The sequence below is a fragment of the Pleurodeles waltl genome, chromosome 4_2, assembly GCF_031143425.1.
Source record: "Pleurodeles waltl isolate 20211129_DDA chromosome 4_2, aPleWal1.hap1.20221129, whole genome shotgun sequence".
In the NCBI taxonomy this organism is placed as follows: domain Eukaryota; kingdom Metazoa; phylum Chordata; class Amphibia; order Caudata; family Salamandridae; genus Pleurodeles; species Pleurodeles waltl.
The window spans coordinates 967,237,749-967,261,384 of record NC_090443.1 but is presented as its reverse complement, the minus strand read 5'-3'; the positions used below and the strand labels follow the sequence as shown (position 1 = coordinate 967,261,384).

The 23,636-nt window shown below is 44.1% G+C and overlaps 1 protein-coding gene across 1 annotated transcript in view; it reads left to right on the top strand.

Annotated features, from left to right (window-relative positions):
• The window catches only part of TMEM53 (transmembrane protein 53), an 83,071-nt gene that overhangs the window by 30,843 nt on the left and 28,592 nt on the right, over window positions 1-23,636 (top strand). Inside the window, exon 2 of the mRNA XM_069232805.1 lies at window positions 4,739-4,842. Coding sequence (XP_069088906.1) covers window positions 4,739-4,842 — 104 coding nt within the window. The remainder of the gene's footprint in view (window positions 1-4,738; window positions 4,843-23,636) is intronic.

Sequence of the window (23,636 nt, the reverse complement as noted above, 5' to 3'; positions counted from 1 at the left end):
AGGACTTTTGAGCGTTTAATGATATATCAATTAATACTGTTTCCAGGTTAAGGTGTGTGCCTTTCATAGTTTATACATATGTAATAGCATTTGATGTTATTAATACTGGGTTTGTTGGGGGACTTATCCCAGTGATTGGCACCGTCTGAAAAATTACTGATATTAGTTTGATTGAATTGAGTTAGAGCGCCATATACTTCATAAAAATCTCCCATTGGTAGTTAGAGTTATTTTTTATCCAGCAGGGTGCATTGGCGGAACAGGATTGTACTACAACTCCAGAGTGCTCTTTAATTAACTATAAATAGCACAGCATTATTGCCATTGATTTACATTTTGAAATCCACTTGAAAAAGACATATTGTCAAAACGCATTGTGACTAAAGATGTGATGCAGATGGATAAAGATGTGATGCACGGAGACTATTGTGAATAAATGAAAGAATAGTCAACTCCCGGGAGTGCATCATTATTTTTTTGTCCTGGCATTGTTGGGGATGTGGTTAATCCCCGCCGTTTGTACCAGCAGTTAGGCGCACTGCTATAATTCCACCATTGTTTGTTTTCTATTAATTAATGGCGGTTGCATCCGGCACCAGGACTCAGGAGGAATTTCGATGGTGTCATGAGGATATTTATCCTCGTGTGGCGTATTTTACACAGAAAGACTGACTTTCAAGTGCGCTTTTTTGACTAATCGAGAAAAGAGAGACACTTTTCATTTTAGTGATAAGCAGGCTCTTACTTAATGTTTCCTTGAGGCTGGTATGGCCCTGCACCTGAAACAGTGTTCAGTAGATATGGGGCCTGGGAATTGGTAAACATGTCAGCTTGAAAATATGCAATAGTGTCTGTGGGAAAGCAGAGGCTGGGACTTTAGTGAACTATAAATATCACAGCATAATTGACAGATTGATTTATGTTTTGAAATCCACTTGAGAAAGACGTATTGTTGAAACGCGTTGTTGATAAAGACGTGATGCTGATGGATAAAGATGGGATGCACTGAGACTATTGTGAATAAATGGAAGAAATGTCTACTAACAGGAGTGCAGCGGTATTTTTGTGTTGTGGCATATACATATATTTATATATGTATATATACACACACACGTTTAACCGTAAGTTCTATATAAATTTGTTAAGGAGTATGCATATATTTAAAAACAAAATAGTTATTATACATATTTGTTCAAAGAAATACACATATCTAGATAATTATAAACGTTTATATACACAGGGATATGCAGTACATTGCTGTTTCAGTATGGTGGTTATGAAGGAAAGAGCCAACTCTTGCGTAGTCTTCTGAATTCCATAGTTTGGCTGTTTGGACAGAGAAGGGTGTACCACCTATTGCCTTTTTCTTGTATGGTGGCATTTTGAGGTGAGTTGCCAATCTTGAGTGAAGGTTTCTTTGGTGAATGTATTTGGTGATTTTAATCCTGATGGATATTCCTGTTCCACGTATTGCTTTGTGGGTGATACAAAGAAGCTTGAAGGTGGATCTTCTGGCAACTAGAAACCAATGTAGGGCCCTCAAGGCAGGTGAGATGTGGGCTTTTGGCTTGACATTTAGGAGTAGTTTGGCAGCAGAGAAATGAATCCATTGTAGTCTTTTCATAGTAGATAGAGATGATCCATGGTAGAGGCCACTGGTGTAATCCAATTTAGACAGGACAAGAGAGATAGTAGCCTGGACCTTGTGTGGAAATCCCAGGTGGGTGAAGATGCATCGCAGAGTTTTCATGGTGATGAAGCTTGATCTTGCGAATTTGTCCACTTGGGCATTCATAGTTAACTTGGGGTCCATGGCGATTTCAAGGTTTTTAACTTCCTTAGATACTTTAAGAGGTGTTCCAAGATTGTCATGCCAGGTGCAGAGTGGTCATACTTTTTCCAATTGCCACATGTGAGTATTTCAGTTTTGGAAGCACTCAGTTTGAGATGGCTCCTTGTCATCCACTAATCAATGGCTCTGAGGCAACTGAATATTTGTGACTTCCCAGTGTCCTTGTGGCATTCTAGTTTAAGGAATATTTGTGTGTCATCTGCATAGTGGTAGCATGTGAGCTGAAATTCATTTCTCATTAGCGGTAATGACTTCATGTAGATGTTGAAAAGCATGAGTGAGATGATTGAGCCTTGAGGGACCTCTTCCTTTTGTGAAGGTTGGTTTGGATGAGGAAGGGGGAGTATGGATGATATTTGTTCTGTTTTGAAGGTAGGATGTAATCCAGTCGACAGCAGTCCGCTCTATTCCGGCTTCATAAAGTTTTATGTTAGGGTATCATGGTCAACTGTGTCAAAGGCAGCTCAGAGGTCCAAGAGAAGTAGTGCAGCATTTCCATTGCGGTCTACTGTATTTTTAAGGTAATCCCAGTTGGCGATGAGGGCAGATTCTGTGCCTCTTCCTGTGCGGAATCCAGTTTGGTAGTCTGAAAGTATGAAGTTATCTTCAGTGAATTGTGACATCTGGGCGAATGCTGCTCTTTCTGTCATTTTGCCCAGGAAAGGTCAATTTGTAATTGGTCTGTAGTTGTTGGGATCATGCAGGTCCAGGTTTGATTTAGTAAATTAGAGTTCAGCATAGTAAAGGATGACTTGAGTTGTAAGATAAGGATAGTTAGGAGGAAGGGCAGTTCACTTGGGAATAGCCCAGTCTTTACAGCTCTGTGGAAATCCTTTTAATTTGGAAACTGTCTGACTCTTTCTTTGAAAGAGTTCATGGCTTAGCTTTCAGTATCGCAAAGGTGATCCGATGAATACAGGATGACAGGGGTGGGGCATTTTTGATCTTTGGGTCTTTCTTGGGAGGTAAGTCTGCAGAGTGCCTTAAAGGAGATGTGTCTTGTGCTTCGGACCTATTGAAGTGCTTGAAAGATGGTGGTAAAGTAGTCACAGCTATGGAAGAATAATATCTGTCTGCTGGTCACATTCTGAATATGCTGGAGCCTGCAGAAAACAAGCACAGATTCATGCAAGTATAAAACAGAGATGTCCAGCTTATACTCAGGGAAGCAGAATCCATGCAAAATTTTCAGGAGAACTGCTTACTACATTAATGAGTATCTTTTAGCATCACTGTGTATAGCTTTAGTTTATGTGAGTATCCTGAAAATTGGGCCTCTTTTAACACTCCTGAACACCCACATTAGTTACCGTTGCTTTCATCCATTAGGGATGGAATCCTGTTTGGTAGTAATGGAGAATTCCATTTCTTTTGACAAGCGTGGGTAGCTATGACATGGCTGCTCTTTGGTGAGTTTTCCTCCTCCAGTAGTGAAATCTGGAGTGAGGAGCAATAGTGAGAGGAGGAAATGGTGATTCTTCAAGGGACTTTGTTGAGAGGTAGCTGGGATGGCAGGGAACCTCAACGGCTGGCAGATGGATGATACAAGAAAAATGCATTCTAAGTTTTGGAACTAGTCAATCATTTTGTAGAGCTCTGCAGATGGGCAGACTGTTTCGTGATGCATGCTCTGTAGTTGTGCTACTTTGCTCTCTTAATAGGAATTTGTGTAGTCTGCTGTTGTGTTGGCTATAGATCAGAAGGAACTGAAAGGAAACTGGGGGAAGGGTGAGCATCTGACCAATATCTGCTCACAGTGCAGCAGAGATGTCTGGAAAGCTGGTGATGTGTGAGAAGGTCTGAAGATGACTATTCCTTTTCTGACCGATATTTGGAGGTTTGATATCTGGTGAGGTCTGGCATGTTCTAGTGGAGTGTTGTGCAGTGTATTTTTCTAGAGCCTGTGAAGACTGGACTCTGTAATAAGGTCATCAATGTTCATTTGGTTCTTGTTCATGGATTGTTGGCCGATGAAGATGCAGGACAAATCGTAATTTGGAATATAGGAAAAGGGGAAGCGATTGGTGGGGGAAGTCTATGAGACGGCTGGAAAACAACGGTGAGGAAACCGATTCAACTGGTGCTGCAAGCAACGTTCAGCACATTCAGTAGTCCGTTACCAAATAGGCTAAGAATGGATTAGAAAGGTTCACTACTCCAAGATGACGAGTGTGGAAGGAAAGGACTACTGATGCGGCCAGCAGAAGGAATAGAATCAAGGGTCTCATGAGCTAAATGACACAGTTCAACACTTCACTGGAGATGTGACTGTGAAGTGGGCAGCAGGAGGATCATCCAAGGCTGCAAGGTAACACATATAAACAGAAAACAGATCAGCAGTCTCACGGTGGCACTGTGTTCAGATATTCAGCAACTGTCTGATGATGTGGCAGTATTAAGAGGGCGGCACATATATAATCTGAAAGCAGTCAAGTAAAAAAAAAAAAACAGTAAAACGAAATTAAAGAGTAAAGTAAGCAGAGATGACAAACAGCATGCAGTGATCATGTAGGGCTTCTGCAATCAATATTGGGCACATACTAGGAGAGTTACAGTGCAGTCCCAGGCTCTGCAGTGCAGACAGTAGGACCGAGAGCTGTCTAAAGGAGTATTTCTTGTGTCCATTAAGGTTCGTTCAAGAATGGTCTTCTTCTAGCCAACCTGGTGTTCTAGCTCCTGCTTGACTTGCCCTTCTATGCTTAAAATGGCACCATCCTGGCATGCTCACGTCTTAATAGGATTGATAGCATTCAGGTGGCTGTGTGATATTTTTGTCCGTATCGTTAAACAGCCATTGCAGTGTTTAGACTTGCTAATGACTGAGAGGTCGGTGCACACCATCGTTGGTCTAACCACCGTAATGTTTATATTTTGTGTATCTTTCAGATTGTAGATGGGAAGCAGACCGGGAACCTGTTGTGATTCTGCTTGGATGGGGAGGCTGCAAGGACCACTACCTGGCAAAATACAGCAACATCTATCATAATCAAGTTAGTATGCATGTATATCAGAATACACAAAGACATTTTTATATTGCGTAGTTTTTGAACTAATAAATATAAAATGCAGCAACATCATACACATAAGGAAATTGTGGGCGAATACAAATTAAGAGCCTACTTAGCATATTCAGGAGTTACATGTTCAAAAGGACTGGGATTGTGGGCTGCAGGAACGCTAGGAGGGGAGGGTACTCGCATTGAGGCGAGGGGTCATTCTCTCCTTCCCGGTCTTGATATGAACAAGGCTGCTCTGTCCCTGCTGTTGTGACCTGCTCTAGCAAGTCCAGCACACAGGTTAGCCATCTACTTTAGCCTTTTTGGGAAATTGCTCCCACATTGTAAGTGCATATAACTCAGGGGTTTGCCGCCGCTGCCTTCCTGCCTGCCACTTCAGTTCATGAAGGATGATGTTCTTAGACCAAGCCCTGTGAACCAATCATAGGCTCTAAGCTTTCTTTGTCTCAGATCATACCAGTGGTTTGTTTTTGTCCCATGACTGCTACCCCCTGGGAAAGACAGCCTCCATGACAGGCAATTCAGACAAGTCTAATCAATAAGATCAATAGAACCAGTTGCATTTAAGTTTCCTTTCCCAGCCCCCTTGAACCCATGCTCAGTATTTACCTCCAAATTATTATTATTATTTTTTTTAATCTCTTTTTATTGAACAATTGCTTAGTATACAGCAAATATAGTGAATCAGTCGTACAGTGTACATGTTAATCGGAGCAGATCATATCATGCACATGGAAGTAACAGTTGTCATGAACTGAATTGTCTCAATTAACCAAAGATGTCAGTTCCCCCTCCCCAGGTGGGATTAAGAAATTACAGTTCTGCTCCCCCTACTACCATGTTCATCTCTATCTGCTTATTAGCTGTGGGAAGTGCGCCAACTGACCCACACCTTATCCGATTTCTTAGGATAACCCATGCTTTGGTAGACTACTTGCTCCGCCCATTGCCACCAGTACATGTCGGTTTCCCAATCTTCAATGCCGTCACTACCGCCCTCTACCGCCCTACCCCTCAGGCATGCTCTATATTGTATTTAGCCACCACTGCAGCTACAACCTGCCAAATCTTTAGGTATTTAGACCATGTCTTCTTGCCGGCAATATTCAGGAGGTGCCATTTGGCAACTAGAGGAACCTTTAATCCAATGACTTGGGTGGTTATCTGCACTAATCTGTCAGTCCCCCGTCAAACACATCTCTCTGCAATTTACAAAGCACTATGTGCAAGCTGCCCCGATCCCATAACAACAGCCATATCTCATGGTCGACTTTTCTGAAGTCTGGGGGGAACCTTAAAGGGAGTGTTTGTAGAATGTAGAGCAGGCACGGAAGAATCATCATTTTAAAGAGGGCCGCTTTACCCATCAAGGATAATGGGAGTGTTCGCCAATGTGCAACATCCCTGTGAAGTCGGTCTAACTGTGGAATTACGTTTTTATTTAGAATTCTCCAGGATCTCGAGTGACATAGAAGCCGAGGTATTTAAAACCACCCAATGCTAATGGCGCTGTGCATCTCGAGGGAAGCTTCGGGATCCCTCCAGCCAGTGGAAATATTAAGGATTTTTCCCAGTTCATATGGTACACAGAATGGTCTACAAAGATTTGGAAAATTAGCATCTGTCGATGGATAGGATAGGCTGTGTGACTTTGAGTAATATATTGTCAGCGTATAGGGAAATCCATTCTTCAGATTCCCCATTGATGCTTAATTCCCTGTATGAGGGGGTCTTGACGAACCCAGGCTGCCATGTGTTTAAGCACCAACCCAAACAGCATAGGGGATAAGGGATACCCCTACCTCGTGCGTTTCTGCAATGCAAAGACTCTGGACAGCGCATTATTGACCCGCACTTGTGGTTTCTTGTTTCCTTTTCAGCTTAGATACTTAAACCAGCATATTTTTTATAGTGAGTTGCCCTAGTTAGATGATTTTCCAAATCATTTTGTCCTTTTCTTTTTGCTTTTGCCTGCATGTGTTAACCCATTCCCACACTTGCAAGTCCAATTTGTGTTAATGATAGGAATGGCCCAGCCCTGAAATCTGAATGTTATTAACTGAATTTTGATGATTTACTGCTGTCACCACCATCTGCATTATTGACCCGCACTTGCGCCAGTGGGTCCCAGTATAAAAGTTTGACCCAGCCACAAAATTTGGGACTAAAGACCAGTTCTCTAAGGGCTGCGAAGAGCTAGTTCCATTTAATGCTGCCAACTGCCATTCTGGCATTCTGGCATCCAACAATAGGAGTACGGCCTGCTCAAGGTGTAGTGCATTGGTCATGTGCCGCACCTCATAGAGATGCTGCAGGTTTAGCCTGTTTCCTCTGTTGTGGCATATAGCCTGATTGGTCTGTATGGAGTATTGTAGTGATCACCCCCTGCTGTTTGGTCACCAGAGCTTTCACTAGGACCTTGGCTTCCAAATTAAGCAGCAATATGGGTCTGTGCAATCCACACTCTACTGGTGGTCTGTCTTTCTTGGGATTTACTACTATAATGGCAGTCCTCTGATCTTCCAGCAGGCTCCCTCTTCCCGTGCCACCCCAAACATATCTAGCATATGCTCTGCAAACTTATCAGCCATGCATTGATATAATTCCAGCAGCAGGCCATTTGGCACCACCACCCTACCTGACTGCAGGTCCAGTATCATCCTGGCTATTTCCTCTACTGTCAAATCTTGCTCTAGAACGTCCCTATCGTCATCTGTGAGCGCTGGGAGGGTTAGGTCCTTTAGGAAGTCGGCACAGTCCTCCCCACACATGGTAGCTGTGGAGTTGTATACCTCCTCAAAATACATAGCAAAAGTTTGTACTATGGCAGCATTGATCGTCTGGAGCTCTCCCTCGCTATCTCGGATCTCAAGGTCCCAATTTCGTCCCTTGTCTCTCTTGTCCAACCACGCTAGCAAATTGTTAGCCTTATTGCCTACAGCATACACGTGGCGCTGAGTCACCAACGCGTAGGCACGTGCCCTGTTTCTAGACAGTTCCTGTGCAGCTCATGCCTCTTGAGGCGTAGTTGGTGTTGGAAATCAACAGTTTTCACAGTTAAGAGACGTGTCTCTAATGAGTCAATGTCACATTCAGGCGCCTTGCATTTTAGTTTACATTCTTTCCTTTTCCCACAATTAGGCCTTTGCATGACTGTGGATGACCGCCGTAAATGCTTCCCATAGTGTGCAGGCGGATTTAACAGTTCCCTGGTTTTCCTGAAAGTATTGGTCTGCCCTTTCCCTTAATTTATCTTTGATGGTTCTCTCCTGTAAGTGCCACGGTTCAATTCTAGGAGGCAGCACACTGTCTATATCGGTGCCACAGAGCATAACTTCTACTGGTGAATGGTCCGAGATGCTGCACGCTTTGTGTGTTGCGTCCCTAGATTTGCCTGCATGTATCCGCTGAGTAAAGATGTGGTCTGGGTGGGATAAACTACCATGAGCTGCTGATAAATAAGTGAACTGTCTTATCTTGGGGTTATGATCGTGCCATAAATCCACCAGGCCCATTGCTTCCATAGAGGCCTCTAAGGGGCCCAATTGACCCGTGGATGCAGACTTATTTTCTCTGTCTATACCAGGGTCAGCTATTCAGATACAGTATTTATGCCCCCTAATACGAGGATCCCATAGTCATCTCTAAGAGTAAGGCACCAAGTGCAGGGAATGCTGTTGTGTGTAGTTTTGTGGTGCATGTAAAGAGCAGATGTTTAATGTATGTACCTCCGAGATCCTGGACTGCGCCACAGATGTACAAAGTGGGTCACTCCATGTTCGATTGGGGATAGATGGCACTGGTATTTGAATTAAAATGCCCTTTGCCCTGCTGTCCAGCGTGTGTCTAGAGAGTGTACCCAAATCTACCCAGAGCTTTGTAGTGGTTGCCTTTAAGGTGGGTCTCTTGCAGGAGTACCAAGTCTGGGTCATACATATGGAGGTATTGAAGCACTATTGTGCGCTTGATTTTGCTGCCTAATCGATTGCCATTTCACATCAGGACCTTTAAAGTTAGCTGTGTTGGTGTTGCCATCAAGTGGTAAAGTGTGCGTGAGGCCTCCTAAGCTCTCACTGAGGGTCTAATTGTTTCCTGCATCTGAGTGTGTCCTATACCCCGATCTATTGCTGTCTTATAACACTGTGCTTGAGCAAGAGTTAAAGCAAAGTATAACCATGAAACAGCAAAACAGTCATGCCCAACAAAGAAACAACCCCCTCCCTGTTACCCTGCAATGCAGGCTCAGAACTGTCCACCTCCCCAATATGCAGAATGCCCGTCGCCCCAACTGTGTCATTTAAAACAATGGATTGGTGGGCACTCCCTTGACAAGCAGGTTAAATATATACAAAGGACTGTACCCCATTTGTAGTATAAATGATCCATACGTCTGCATTGTAGGCCATCATCACTACACCTGCCCTTCCACCCCAGTTAATCAACACCCCTGTGCAAAGGCAAACAATTGTGTGGTCACAGTCTGGATCTGAGTCTATGTTCTCATTGCATTTTTCCACTAATTAAACGTACAATATCCGCTACTGGGTGTAGGGCGTACCAGGACGTTATCTGGAAGATATCTGGGTTTTGTTGTTTTCTAGTCTGTAAGGGGTGGGGATTCATCCCCCTATTGCGTGTCTAGGAGATCAGTGCGGCCTTTGTTCGATTCTCTACTGTTGCGCCCTCCCGTGCCTCTCTCCTGTTTCATATTTCAGGAGTTTGCCATCCCTCTAACCAGTCGCAGACCTCTTCCTGTGTGATGAAGTGCCAGGATGTGCCTTCCACTATAAACCTGTAGTTGAGCTGGGTATAGCATCATGTATTATAGTTCCTTTGGCCTGAGCAATTTCTTGACCTCTTCAAAACTGCGTCACTGCACCTGTAAAGTAAAGTGTGGAAAGAAGCAAATCTTGGCATATTCATACTTTAAGTCGCCATGCAAATGGGCCGCTTGTAGGATCGCGTCCCTGTTGCGATAGTTTAACAGCCTTGAGATAATTGTCCTCAGAGGGGCACCCCGCTTCAGTGGGGGTATTGGCGCCCTGTGTGCCCTTTTGATTGAATCAAAGTAAGAGAGGCGTTTGGGGCACAGGGTGTTGACAATGAGGACTTCCAGGAAAAGATCAACACTATGGCCTTGAGACTCGGCTACTGTTACTTTTTCAGTAATCTTTTTTTAAATCCGCTCAGAGGAGGATAGCATCTACAATTACAGTATCCAAATTGGGCTCTATTGTGGCCTTAAGGTCTTGTACTGCTGTCATGCTAGCACTTAGTTTGGGTTCTGTGGCTGAGTGGAGGTCCGCACCCAGCCCACTATCGAGGGGGGCATCATGGTCACAGCGTATTTGTCTATTTTGTTGGCCTGTGTGGATGTCAGCTCTTCGTTCCTCACCGTAGCCCTCGTCCACACACTCCAATGGCACCCAGTGTGTCCGTGAGCCAGACCCCCACCACATCAGTCCCCCTGAGTTTGGCCAGTCACAGTACCAATGGGGCCACAAGGCAGTTCAGTCAGGTGGTCTTAGTGAGGGCAACTTCCTTGGGGCCTCCAATCCTTCATAGGTTGCGCTGTCGAGCAAGAGAGACCACCAAAATCCAGCAAACGGTTAGGCCGAGGCTTGATATTCCTTTGTTTGTTTTGGGGGACTGTTGCTCGAGTTCTTTGACAAAGGAGCATCCCCGTATGGGCCCCAATGGTGTCTTCAGAGCCTGGGCTATGTAGCAGGGCCACGTGTAGAGCCAGGATTGGAGGCCTGTCAGCAGCAGTCTACAGCAGCCAGCGACTGGCCTATTTGTTGGCATAAATGATGGATGCTTGTAGGTTATAAAAGAGGTAGGTTTATTGGCTTAGTTATAGGTTACAGATAAAGCCCCACCAGGAGCAGCATCCTGCCACTCAGCCCTTCTCACTCCAACTGTCCACTAATCCAAGCACAAATACTGTCAACATTCCAACCATATAATGACCTCACTGACTGGTTGAGCAGCAAGGAACATTAAGTTAGTGGGAACAATACATAAGATAAAAAGTGGCCACAACACATCTCTCCCCCTTATGAAAACAATGAGATATTCAACAGAACAGAAAACAGCAAAACACCCCCATTAACTGTGCTCCAAAACTGGGTACCACTCCATCGAAATAAACAGAACAGGTTAACAAACATTCTCTGCAGTAAACAGAAAAGGTTAAAAAACACTCTCTCTGCATAACTTCAATACTCCAATGGGGTGTAAGATGGTAAAACACAGTTAATCAATACGTTCCACAAATTTACAATACAAGTGTACAAATAACTCAAAACTTCCCTGCTCACCCAACAGAGAACACTAACTACCTGTTCCCCTCCACAGCACGCACACTATAACAGGGCCAGCCTGTTGCTTCCACAACTCCACACTCAACAGGACTAGAGTTTCTTCCACCTCTACTGCATTGGGATGTAACCATGTACCCCCATCACCATTCAATTAAATGAGAACCAGGGTCTCACCTACCCTCCACTGCATTGTGGTGTTATCATGTACTCCCATCACCCTATACTAGGTCCCCCACCACCTCTGCCCTTGGCTGAGGGGTGAGCGAAGAGGGCACTGGAGGAGCGGCAGCGCTGCAACAGGATCAACAGTGGTTTTGATGTCCTCCTCGAGCCACGCCACTTCAGGTAGGAGCAGATGAAGGGAGACAATGGAGCCCTTGTCTCTGATCCATGGGGCCTCTATACCACAGCCCGTGCTTCTCTGAGTCTTGCCCCTTGTGGGCCCCATCGGCGACTCCTCATATGTACAGAGCAAAGGGTGCGCATGAGGCCACACCAGGAGCATTGGTAGTTTTGGCTAACAGTATGAGCCTCATGGCATCTGGATGGACCGGAAATTTGGGCCGATGAAAGGAGTTTTTATTTCGGTGGCAGCGGAGCTCGCCTAATGTGTGGCCATCTTTACTAGTGCTTAGCCAAGCCCCCTCATTTTCCATCCTTAGCTTACATTCCTTCCTAGATTCTCTCATTACCAAGCTGAAGGCTTGGGTGGGTTGAGAGGAGACTGCTTCTGTTTCTTCTCCCACAGCTTCTGCCACATCCTCTGGTGCTTCTAATGTGGTCCCCAATGCCCATACCCAGGCACCACATCCCTGTCTAATCCTATAGCAATGACACCGCCATATGTGTCCTTCATGAATCTTGTTCAGTACTCTTCAGGTACATCTTTGGGTGCTGTAAAGGCCAGGGTTTCTCTGAAACTACACCAAGGCTGCCTCTCTGCAGCTGTGCCAGGCAGTGTGCTCCCTCCTTGTTTTGTGATTGGCTCCTTGTTGATTTGTTGGGCTGACGAGCTCAGAGATGTACCTGCACTCTGGGAGTGGTACAGAAACCCGAGACGACTGTGCACAGCAGTGTCAGTGCCCCTAAATTTCACTTGTTACTCTCTACTGAAGAAGGACAACAGTATTGAAACATGTTTAGAGATACACAGCACTGACTGCACTAGCAATGGTGAATACTAAAGACTTCCAACTAAAGTGAGTGCTATCACACACTGCATTTTCCACAGTGCATCTGGGCTAATTGTGTGCTGGTATTACAGGCAGTGTGCTTCCTCCTTCTTTTGGATTTACAGACCCCCTGACATCCTCTAAATCATCGTAATGTCAATTGAATATGTGGTGAGCTAGCACACAAGTTTTTCTTACTGCATATATAAACTTCACCATCTTTACTAGGCGGGTGCTTATATAAACTTCACCATCTTCACTCGTTAGGTATGGCATTCTTCTTTTGCAGTGCACTTAAGAAAGTCTTTGAAGATAAAAGGAAAACAGGTTGTGCAACTTGCTTCTGTCTTTTCAGCTTAGGGCTGTGTGCCTTTTTAAGACTGAAGGTAAACAACGTTTCCAGAATGATTGCGCAGGGCATCTTTCAGCAGTGGAGCAGGTCTGGGTAGATACATTGCTAACAATAGTCTATGCTTGTAGTGCACTTTGGTCCGAAATATAAACTTTACAAAACGTTTTTTGATTTAAAAGCGTTTTATTGAAAATATAAAGCAAATAGGCAGCAGAGACACATACGCCATATCAATAATCTGAGCAGAAAAGAGAAGGCTAGGCTCGGACAATTATAAAGCAGTCTATTTGTTTGTAGATGGGGAGAATTCCTCAGTCGCATGTACTTAATTTCCAGAGCTCTGAAGAGTTTAAAGTTTCTAGCTTTCAGACAGATAAGGCCCATAAAAGCTACTAGCTGTACAGGTAATATGGCCCATTAAAGCTTCTAGCTGTCCAGCAGTTATGGCCCATTAATGCTCCTAGCTGTCCAGCAGATATGGCCTATAAACGCTACTAGCGGTACAGCAGATATGGCGAAATAATGCTACTAGGTACAGCAGATATGGCCGTTAATGCTATTAGGTACAGCAGATATGGCCATTAATGCTACGAGTGGTACATCAGATATGGCCCATTAATGCTACTAGCGGTACACCAGATGTGGCCCAATAATGCTTCTAGCTCGGAGCAGATATTGCCCATTAATGCTACGAGTGGTACAGCAGATATGGCCCATTAATGCTCCTTGCTGTCCAGCAGATTCAGCCCGTGAAGTGCTTGAGGAACAGACCAAGTGAGAGAAGGAAGCATGAAGGAATTTGACAGCGAAAAAGATAGGAAGGAAGTAGGAGGAAAAAGACTGGAGGCCTTACCACATCCATTTGTCCTGTAATGTGAGATATATCTGCCACTTAGGTCATCAGTGGCTGGGGCTGCCCTCTTGCTTCCCCAGAATATCTATTCCTCGGCGGTGCATGAAGTGTGAACTGAAGAGTTTTGTATCGAGTGCACTCCTGTCCTTAAAAACCTAGCATGACAACCTAACATGATCTGGCTGCCTGTCGAGTAAATCCCAGTGGGAGCGTTCAGCTGAATTTCAAATTACATTTGTCTCATTTAGGCTGCGAGCAAAGCTAGTTAAACATTTACCATCACAAACTACAGGACTGGAGATTTATTATCCCCCTCCTGATGCCCATTGTTAAGGAAGATAAGCAATGCCTGACCTTAAAATGACGATTGGAAGTGCTGTGAAGCTGCACTGTTGCCATACAGCTGAAAGTGGCTTGACCGGAATGTTCTCAGGGCTCTGCTTGATTGAATATTGTAGGTAGTTTCATTTCGTTTTCATTTCATGCAAAGGCTTTCTAACCTCTTTTGATAGCCATTAGAGTGAACCCTTTCTCCCTGTGGTAGTTTCCTCTATTCTGCCCTTGTTTATATATCTGATGGGGAACTAAGTAGAGTTTCATGTTTAAAACGTTGGAGACTCTTTTATTTTCACTTAATTGTTTTTTCAACTCTTAGAATCCATCCTTGATCAACCAAGAAGGTTTTGTTTAATTGCACTGTGAACCACGGACCTTTTGTTTTCAGGGCAAAATAGATTTCATAAAAAACGATTATTTCCCTTCAGTCAAGGAGACAAAAAAGTGATTTTTAGAGAGACAAGGGCTGGGTGTTGTTTTGCTGTTTTCATATTTTCAGTTTCAAGCTCTTCATATTTTTCTCTTTAACTGTTGATAAACAACTCTTCCCTAAGTATAGTAAATAGACTGCCTGGATCCAGTCGTATGTCTGAAGCTTCTCCACACTTTTGAACCAGACAGTGTGATTTGTCAAATTTTTGCATATTCTGGTTTCTTGATCTCTTTTATAAGTACCTTGGTTACATCTTTTTCTGAACGTACTGTATATCCACTCTCCTTATTAACTACAACTAGTCTAGCATTTTTAAATACCCTGGAGCTCCTGTCTGCCCATGCTGACTATCTCAAAATCAGTTCTTACCCTGTCATTTCTCAGCTCAATAATGTTTGTACCTGTTAGAAATTGGGTTTCTGCTTGTCAAAGTATGTACCAAGTACAAGTAGGAACCAGAGTAAGCTAGATAAACATTTAGAGATAACCTGTGCTCACATTCTGGTAGCTTGGCACAGAGCAGCCAGGCTTATCTAAAGAGGCAATGTGAAAAGTATTTGTGCAACACACACAGTAACACAATGGAAACACCACAAAAAGACTCCACACAGGACTAGAAAAATAGACAATGATTTTATAAATATTTCAAGACTAAAATGACAAAAGTCCAATAAGTAGAAGTTGAGTTATGAATTTTCAAAGAATAAAATAGTTCTACTGCTTAGAAGCAAACAGCGCTTTAGGGATTACTTTAGGTCGCGCTGGACCAGGGCACAGTCACAGTTCAGTCCGACCTCAATGGATCGCAAGCTGACTACAAAACCCACGCAAGCCCAGTGAATAAAGTACCTTTCCTGGTTGCAGCAAGATGCGTGGGGAGATGGGTCAATGGGGGTCCTCACAGGGATGGCGATGCGTCGAACTGTCCCACGCAGTGATACCTATGAGTTGGTTCTGAAGACAAGTGCTGGAGCCGTGATGCATTGTTCACGAAGCGCGATGCAATGGGTTTCTCCAGGCAGTCAAGGGTTGCGTCGATCTCCGTAGACTGCTGCGGCGGCGGCAAAGTGCAGTTCAAGTGTGTTGGGCTCTCAAGGCAAAGCGTTGGTTTCTAGATCGATGCACCGATTCTACCTTTGCAACGGGGCCCATGTGACGATTCTGCTAAGCGCAGATAGGAGATGCGTCAATTTCCGTGATGCAAGTATCTGGGTCCACTTCCCGGGAGCCAGACACAAGAGCAGGGATAGAGACTTTGATATCCCTGAGTCTCAAGCAACAGGAGGCAAGTCAACAAGCCCTTCACACTTCAGGTAGAAGGCAGACTGCAGCCCTCCTTCAGCAGAGTCAGAGTCCAGCAGGCCAACACAAGGGAAAAGCAGGCCTTCCACGCCCAGCAGTCCAGCAGATGAATCCTTTAAGCAGCACAGCAGTTCTTCTGACAGAGTCCAATTGTAGATACAGAAGTGTCTGATTTGGAGGGGTCAGAGACCAAGTACTTATACCCAAAAGTGTCTTTGAAGTAGGGGTGACTTCAAAGAAGGGTCTGTGAAGTGCACAAGGATCCTTTTGTCCTCGGCCCTGGCTCCAGACTATCAGTAGGGGATAATCAGCCCTTTGTGAGGCAACAGGCACTCCCTATTCAGGTGTAAGTGCCAGCTCCCCCTCCCGCTTCCTGCTCAGGAAAAGCTATCAGAATGCAGATGAGTTCCCTGTCACACCCAGCCTTCCTGTGTTTGTGGCTTTCTTTAGAGAATGCACAAAGTGTAGCTGTCACCTACACCTTAAGTGTATTGGAGACAGGCTGCAAGGCACACAGAGCAATAAAATAGTAATGTTAAATCCAACTTTACCATTAAAGAGGATTTATCATTACCATTCTAAAGATATGAAAATTGATGCTGCCACTCCTTTCTAATTAGGAATTACAGTTTAAAAATGTATTAAGGGATTCCCAAAGGTAGCCTATGCGAGGAGTAGGCCCTGCAGTAGTGAAAAACGACTTTGAGAGTTTTTCACTACCAGGACATGTAAAACATAAATGTACATGTCCTACTTTTTATTTACACAGCACCCTGCCCTTGGGGTCCCCCTGGGTCTGTATTAGGGGTGATTTATGTGTGATGAAAGCGGGATTTAAGGCTTGGCAAGTAATTTTTAAATGCCCAGTTGAAGTGGCAGTCACACTGCACACACGGGCTCTGCAGTGGCAGGCCTGAGACATGTTTAAAGGGCTACTTCAGTGGGTGGCACAATCAGTGCTGCAGGCCCACTAGTAGCATTTAATGTACAGGCCCTGTGTATACAAGGAACCTACAAGTACATTAAATATGCCAATGATGTATATACTAATCAAACCATGTTATAGGGAGAGAGCACATGCACTTTAGCACTGGTCAGCAGTGGTAAAGTGCTCAGAGTCCAACAAAAACGTATTCAGCAAAAAGTGGAGGGAGAAAGGCAAAAGGTTTGGGGGTGACCTTGCAGAAAAGGCCATTTCCAACACTACCCTTTTCTGATTGCTTGACCACACCTCCCATACACCCCAGGGGTGTGGAATTTATTAAACTATCTACTTGTCCAGGGGACAGGTTGCTTCTCAAATCTACTTGTCCTGTAAAAAGATCTACTTGTCCCTTTGGTGCCATGTAGTGTGGCGCCAAATTATGGCAGAAATCTCATTATGTAAGAGCTCTGATAATAGCCTCTCTGATTATGCCAGGGCTACTACCACAGTAGGGCTTGAATACTTGCAGTTTCAATCCCTACTGTAGCAATTTCCTTATTTTGCCACCTTTCTGCAGATCTGCATACTGGGGCTGGAGGAAACAGTAAGCAATAGTTCCAGGGCTGGAATGCCTTTGAGTCTGCAAACCTACTAACCTGCATGTTTTAAAGATTTTCACCAGCTTCTCTCTAATATTTTCCCATAATAAGAAAGGTTGGACATTTACTCCTGACAATGGCAGAATCAGAACTTCTTCCAGGGTTGGGAAGAAAGTGGCTGGAGGGAAAATGAACTTGCAAATGCTCAATAGATTTTCACATGAGCAAATCTACACATGCGTATTTACCCATGCTAAAATTCACAAATATTTTATAGGGGTACAACATATACCATGGGTGCACTTTTGTGACTTTCTTTAAGAATTTGGGGCCACATGTAGGTAGGTTCAGATTTGCGACCCGCAAATTGCGAGTCAGAGCGACTCGCAATTTGCGAGTCGCAAATCTGAATGTAGGATGGTGTCCCTGACACCATCTGTGATTCGCAAGGGCTTCGCAAATGCCCACCTCATGTATAATCATGAGGTGGGTCGCAATTTGAGACCCCCTTGCGAATGGCAGCCCTCACAGGGATGGTGACCTGCTGGAGACAGCAGACCACCATGTCTGTGACTGCTTTTCAATAAAGCAGTTTTTTGTTTTTTTTTGTAATGCAGCCCGTTTTCCTAAAAGGAAAACGAGATGCATTACAAAAACGAAAAATGAAACGTTTTCGTTTCATTTTTTCAGAGAAGGCAGTGGTCCTGTGGTTTTTACAGTGACATTCACAATGGGGAAGGGGTCCCATGGGGACCCCTTCCCTTTTGCGAATGTGTTAGCCCCCATTTGAAATGGGTGCAAACTACAATTGGTTTGCGCGCACGTTCACAAAACAATCCTACATTGCACTGCGAGTCGCAATTAGGAAGGGAACACCCCTTCCTAATTGCGAGTCGCAAACCTGTGTTGCAATTCGGTAACCAGGTTACCGAATCGCAAAACTGGGTTTGTGCATCGCAATGTGCTTTTTGCACGTCGCAAACAGCGAAAGTCGCTGTTTGCGACATGCAAAAAGCTACCTACATGTGGGTCTTGGTCCCTAATTAGGTCTGGTGTTAACAAAGACATTTTGTTTTTATTAAACTTCTATTTCTCCCTCTTTCGGCTGGCTTTACTGTGAGTGATCGCATTCTGCTCTTCCACAAGGAGCATATTGGCATACAAAGTAGTTTTGTTCAGTGTCAGGAACTACAGTGGCAATCAGTGACGTAACGAAACTGGAGGGTGCCCCTTTGCAAAGAACATGGAGGAGCCCCCTCTCCAGACTCACTCAGGGCAGGTGCTGTGCTGAAGGGGCCCCCTGGAGGGCGGCTGCGGGGCCTTTGTTATGCCACTGGTGGCAACGTGTGCTTTTAGAGTTCAAAAACGTTTTGGGGGGGGGTTTGCCAGTCTAACCTAAGACGTGTAAGAGAGGGCTGCACTCTGGTTGTTTTTCTGCCATCATGGAGCAAACCTCGAAGTGGTGAAGACTTTTCTGTATATTGAGTGGTTGTGACAGATGCTCTGGTGGTGGCCCCAGCACTTAGCGACAGCACTGTGGAGTGAGCGATGGTTCTGGGTAGAGGCTCTGAAAGTGCCAGTGAAAGAAGATGGGGGGTGCCAGGCGACAGTGGGCCTTTTGCTGCTCTGAGGTGCTAGAATGGGAGCGAATCACAGGGTCTGACCTACGTCAGTCACACAAAGTGGTCCAAGGGTCCATTTAGCAAGGATGGGGAGGAGAACGACAAGCTGAAATGCCACCCAGGCCTTATGAAGACCAATAGCATGTGAGAGTGAGCAATGTGGATGTTTTAGGCCTCAGCAGAGATCTAAGCAGTATGACAAAGAATGTTGCACTGTCAGCTCTGAACAACGAAACTGCAAAGCATTGGGGATATTACTCCCTTAGTATGTGCTCATAGCAACTCCAGCTTGGCACAAAAGAAGGGGGTCAATCCATAGGTATACTGAACCTCAGTTGAGAAAGTTGAGACTACCATTGAACCCCCAACGTAACAGACAACAAAGCAGGGAACATGCATACAGTCATAAATGGGGCAAGTGTTGAGCCGTGTTAGAGGTACTGGCTGCAGTGGGTTCATACCCAGTAGTAAGAATAATAAGGGGCAACTTACTAGGAAACTGACCCTCCTCCCTGACTGTATGACTCAAGTGCTTGTTGATCAGAAAATTAGGTCAATGTGGAAATCTCCCAAAGGTTGGATGGAGTCATCTACAAAAAGGACCCAGGAGGGTGGCTGGTATAGTTTCCACACAAAGTTGTTGGGAGTAAGAGAACGAACATGACAAGATAATGACTCAGGCCTCTGTCCTAGAGGCGCTGTCTTTGGAGGATGCTGGTTGTGCTAGCCAATCTGGCACTGGGGATTACATGAGTGCTAGGAAGACACGGTCATATCAAACTACTTCCCAGAGTCCACACTCAGTATGGCATCAAACAAAATTTAAAAAGATCAAAGTATCGGAGGAGCACCACAAACTTAAGAAATTGCAACAAATGATCAAACAACTAGCCAGGGGGAATGTGAGAGTACAGATGAATCAGTTCTGGATTTAAAACATTACAGGTCCCAGATAAATGGCCTTGAAGAGCAAAATATAATGGACCAGCAAAAACAGGAAGACTTGCAGAATCGCTCCATCAACAATATCAGGATTAGGGTAGTCCCAATCTTCCAATCATAAGGCTCCTCAAACAAAAGTTCTTCAGATCAGGGAGCAACTTCAGGAACCATGACATTCAGTATTGGTATGGACACACATTCACCCATTCAAAATAGTTTTCAACTGGAAAGAATTATAATATACAGCCAAGTCAATGAGGGAAGCCAGCTGCGCATTGAACATCCCAGACCAGGCAAAGCTGGTGAATGAAGCAGAATCTAGTGGTGTCCATGCTGGCAAGGTCTCAAGCACGACACAGGAGAGGAGGCCTCTAAAGGAAAGAGCAATGTGATGAAACGAGGAAGGTCCTGAGACAGCCCAGATCAATAAGTAGAAAGCAAGCAAAGAAGAGAACATAGACACTAAGATCTAACAGCAGTACCACTTGCTGACCCGAGGTGCCTAAATAATGCAGACATCACGGGTACAATGAAGAATATATCTTCTATGTCACTGCTTGAATAAGGGATGGGGCAGTCGTGGTGGAATGCTTGGTCATGGAGAAAGAACCAACAGAGTAATTGAGGAACTGGAGATCCCCTCCTCCCCCCTTGACTAATAAAGGAAGAATAATATTTAGACAGCAACTTTGGGAAGGGAGGGAAGTTGAAGGAGGGAACCACTCTAACTCGGTTTGCTTTAGTTCCAATGTTGAGGGGTTATATGGATAAAAGGGAGAACATAGGAACTTTCAGCAAGTTGAGACGGGGGAATGGGGTGTGGAACTGGGCGTCGTCAAAGGGGAGGGCAAACTGGAGCGGAGATCCATCATCAGACTCTGAATTACTCTAGTCCAACATAAGACACAATGGCCATCTTTAATATTGGCTAAACAAAGGGCGAGGCTGCTGGAACTTAAATGGGGAGAAACTGATGTGGGTTTCTTCCAAGAGACACACTTGATGACAGCTGACTAGAAGCAACTCAAAACACACATATCCCAATACAATATTTAACTTTAGAAGAGAGTATGGCAGGGGGAATAGGCATCCTTGTATCTAAGTGATCTTCATACCAGGTATTGCTCTCACACAGAGATACAAAGAGTAGATGGCTGTTGTTAAACAGGATACTAACGGGATCTCCGCTATCACTGGCTGCACTGTATGAGCCCAGTGCAGGGCAGGAGGAGTTCCTTGATGCCCCTCAGCAGACAATAACAGAGAAAGCAACTTTGGGCCTTTTAGTGGGACAGGAATTATAGTTTTGAATGCTGAAATTGACAAAGATATTCTGAGAAGATGCAGGGGACTATTGAAAGACTAAAGTCTTGCAGATGGCCAGAGGCGGAGGCACCCATTGGTGAAAGACTATTCACACTACTCCCATGTGCACAAATACCTGTGCATGTACTTGCTATGCAAAATAGCAGCTTGCTAGGCTGTATAGCAAGAACTGACCAAGACCCAATAGTACTAACAGACCACAGCTCTGTCTCTGTGTTACTACGGGCACTGGGAGATGATGATAGGGGTAAGACCATGAGATGGAAACTAAATGACTACTAATAAGGAACATTTAAGATGCTATGAGAGAATAAAAATGCTTCAGTAGAGTGGGAGAGGTGTTCATAGCAACAAGATGAGATGCACTGGAGGTGGTACTTCAAGTCCACTTTATAAAAGGACCTGCATGATTGAAAAGGGAAAGGGGCACCAACTGATTACTCTGAGGCAGAAATATTAACACTTGAGGGACACCATAAAAAGGCTGATTCACCACGCACCTAGTGGCCAGGTTAACATACTTGATGTGTACAATGCAGAATACATATTAAATAGCTTAAATCGTAAGTATTATGATGGGGCATCAAGATAGGTGATCTCCTGGCCAACCATCTCAGTGCTGAGTGAATATGCAACCACATCATAGAAGTAGACAATGGGGGGTGCAGCGGGTCATCTCTGTAGATGGAAAATGGAAGGTGTTTCAAGAATTCTATCAGCTGCTGTACACACAAGAAATAGAAGATGAAGGGGCAAAGTGGAGTTACCTGAAGGGATTACAGTTTACCAAACCTATGGAGGTGGGTAAGCGCGGTATAAACTTCCATGTAGCAAAAGAAGAAATTTTTCTGCCCTGCAAAGATCTTAAATTATGGAAAGCACCAGGCCTGCATGGGTTTATCACAAGTTTTTGTAAAACATTCCCCCTGATCCTTTTGAAGGTTCTACAAGAGTTGTTTAAATCCTTCAGAAGTACACGGCGTGCAATACATAGCACGAATGAATGAATCTATTTATCACGTTTCTAAAGCCATAGAGAGATCGGGAACACCTTCAACATCTTAAATATTGACTATGCACTATATACAGGAATTTTTGCACGTAGAATGGAGTAACTCATTCCCAAACTAATCCACCTGGGTTAAGTGGGATTCATAGAGGGGAGACAAACCAATAATAATTAAAAACACTATAATATATGATTGACATAGCCGAGAAGCAACAGAAACAGTCAAAATCACTCTTCCCTTGATGCCGAAAACATATTTGACCAATTGGATTGGAAGCAACCTTATACCACATTGAATCTGAGGAAGATCTGCTAGGGTGAGATACTCGCGGGAGACACCACAGGCAAAGGTGTGATGAAAGCATCCTGTAACAACTGATCCAAACTGATGAGGATACAAGGCAGAGATGTCCTTTTTTCCTGTCTTTTTTTCTCTTTATTTTTAGAGTCAATAGCACAAAGAATCAGAGATAGTGAATGTTTAATGGAGGTATCATTGGGTATAGATACCCTCAAAATAAACCCTTTTTGCGGATAATATCCTTGTGCAATCCAGTCTCCTTAAGTGAACATCGTCTAAGGGAAGCAGTGGACTATGAATGTGTGTCAGATTTGAAAATATGTTGAAATCTGAAGGTTTAGTAAAATCAATAGACAGGGAAACATCCAAAGAGATAAGACAAGCTAGCCCTTTCAAAGGTCCACCTCACATATATGCTCCTTGAGAATTTATCTTATCTCATATACACGTGACATCACACAGCAAAACTATGATGCGGTATGCATGTCGATTAAGTTGCAGAGTTGGTTGGCTTAAACCATTTCTTCAGTCCGAGGTATAGCGAGAATTAAAATGACAGTAATCCGCAAGATATTATACATCTTTTGAAGTCTGTCATTGTGAATGGCGAGGGCAGACATCTTTTGGCTTCAGAAGTGCATTGAGGAATACACATAGATGGGAAGGAGGCACATGACTAAGAAGTGCTCAAAGCAGTTTACAGCCTCTGGGGTGGGTGGGACCTTTGAATACCAAATATAACGGCAAACTAACAGGTGTCTCACCTGAGTATCTGAATGGATACAGGGAGGGACGAAGAAGGAGTGGTGCATGTTGAACTATTCTCTGGTGGAGAGGCCTTTATGGGAAGTGCCATGGATACCAAAGGCACAACATTTCAGCAGGCACCATCCAAAAATATGATCAGTATTTTTGCATTCTATTAACCTGTATACTTAAAGAAGAGTATTTGACAGTGCTGCAGTACTTCTGAGCAAACTAATTGACAAAGGTTCAAAAACGTTAGTCAGAAATTCTTTGAAAAGAGCATGGCTCACGCTGCGCAATTCTCTTCTGGAACCAAAAGAGAATATTGTACCTTTGACATGTTGGAGTATCTTCAATAAGTTTCCGCAAGCAAAGACGCTTGATCCAAATGTAACTTTAATGAGTAAACAGAACACAAATTAGAAGCTGCTACAAAAGCTCTAGGAAACATTCCAACTGTCACTACAATTTCACGCCTAAGCAAAACATATCCCAATAAAGAACAATGAGTGAACCAACAAGACA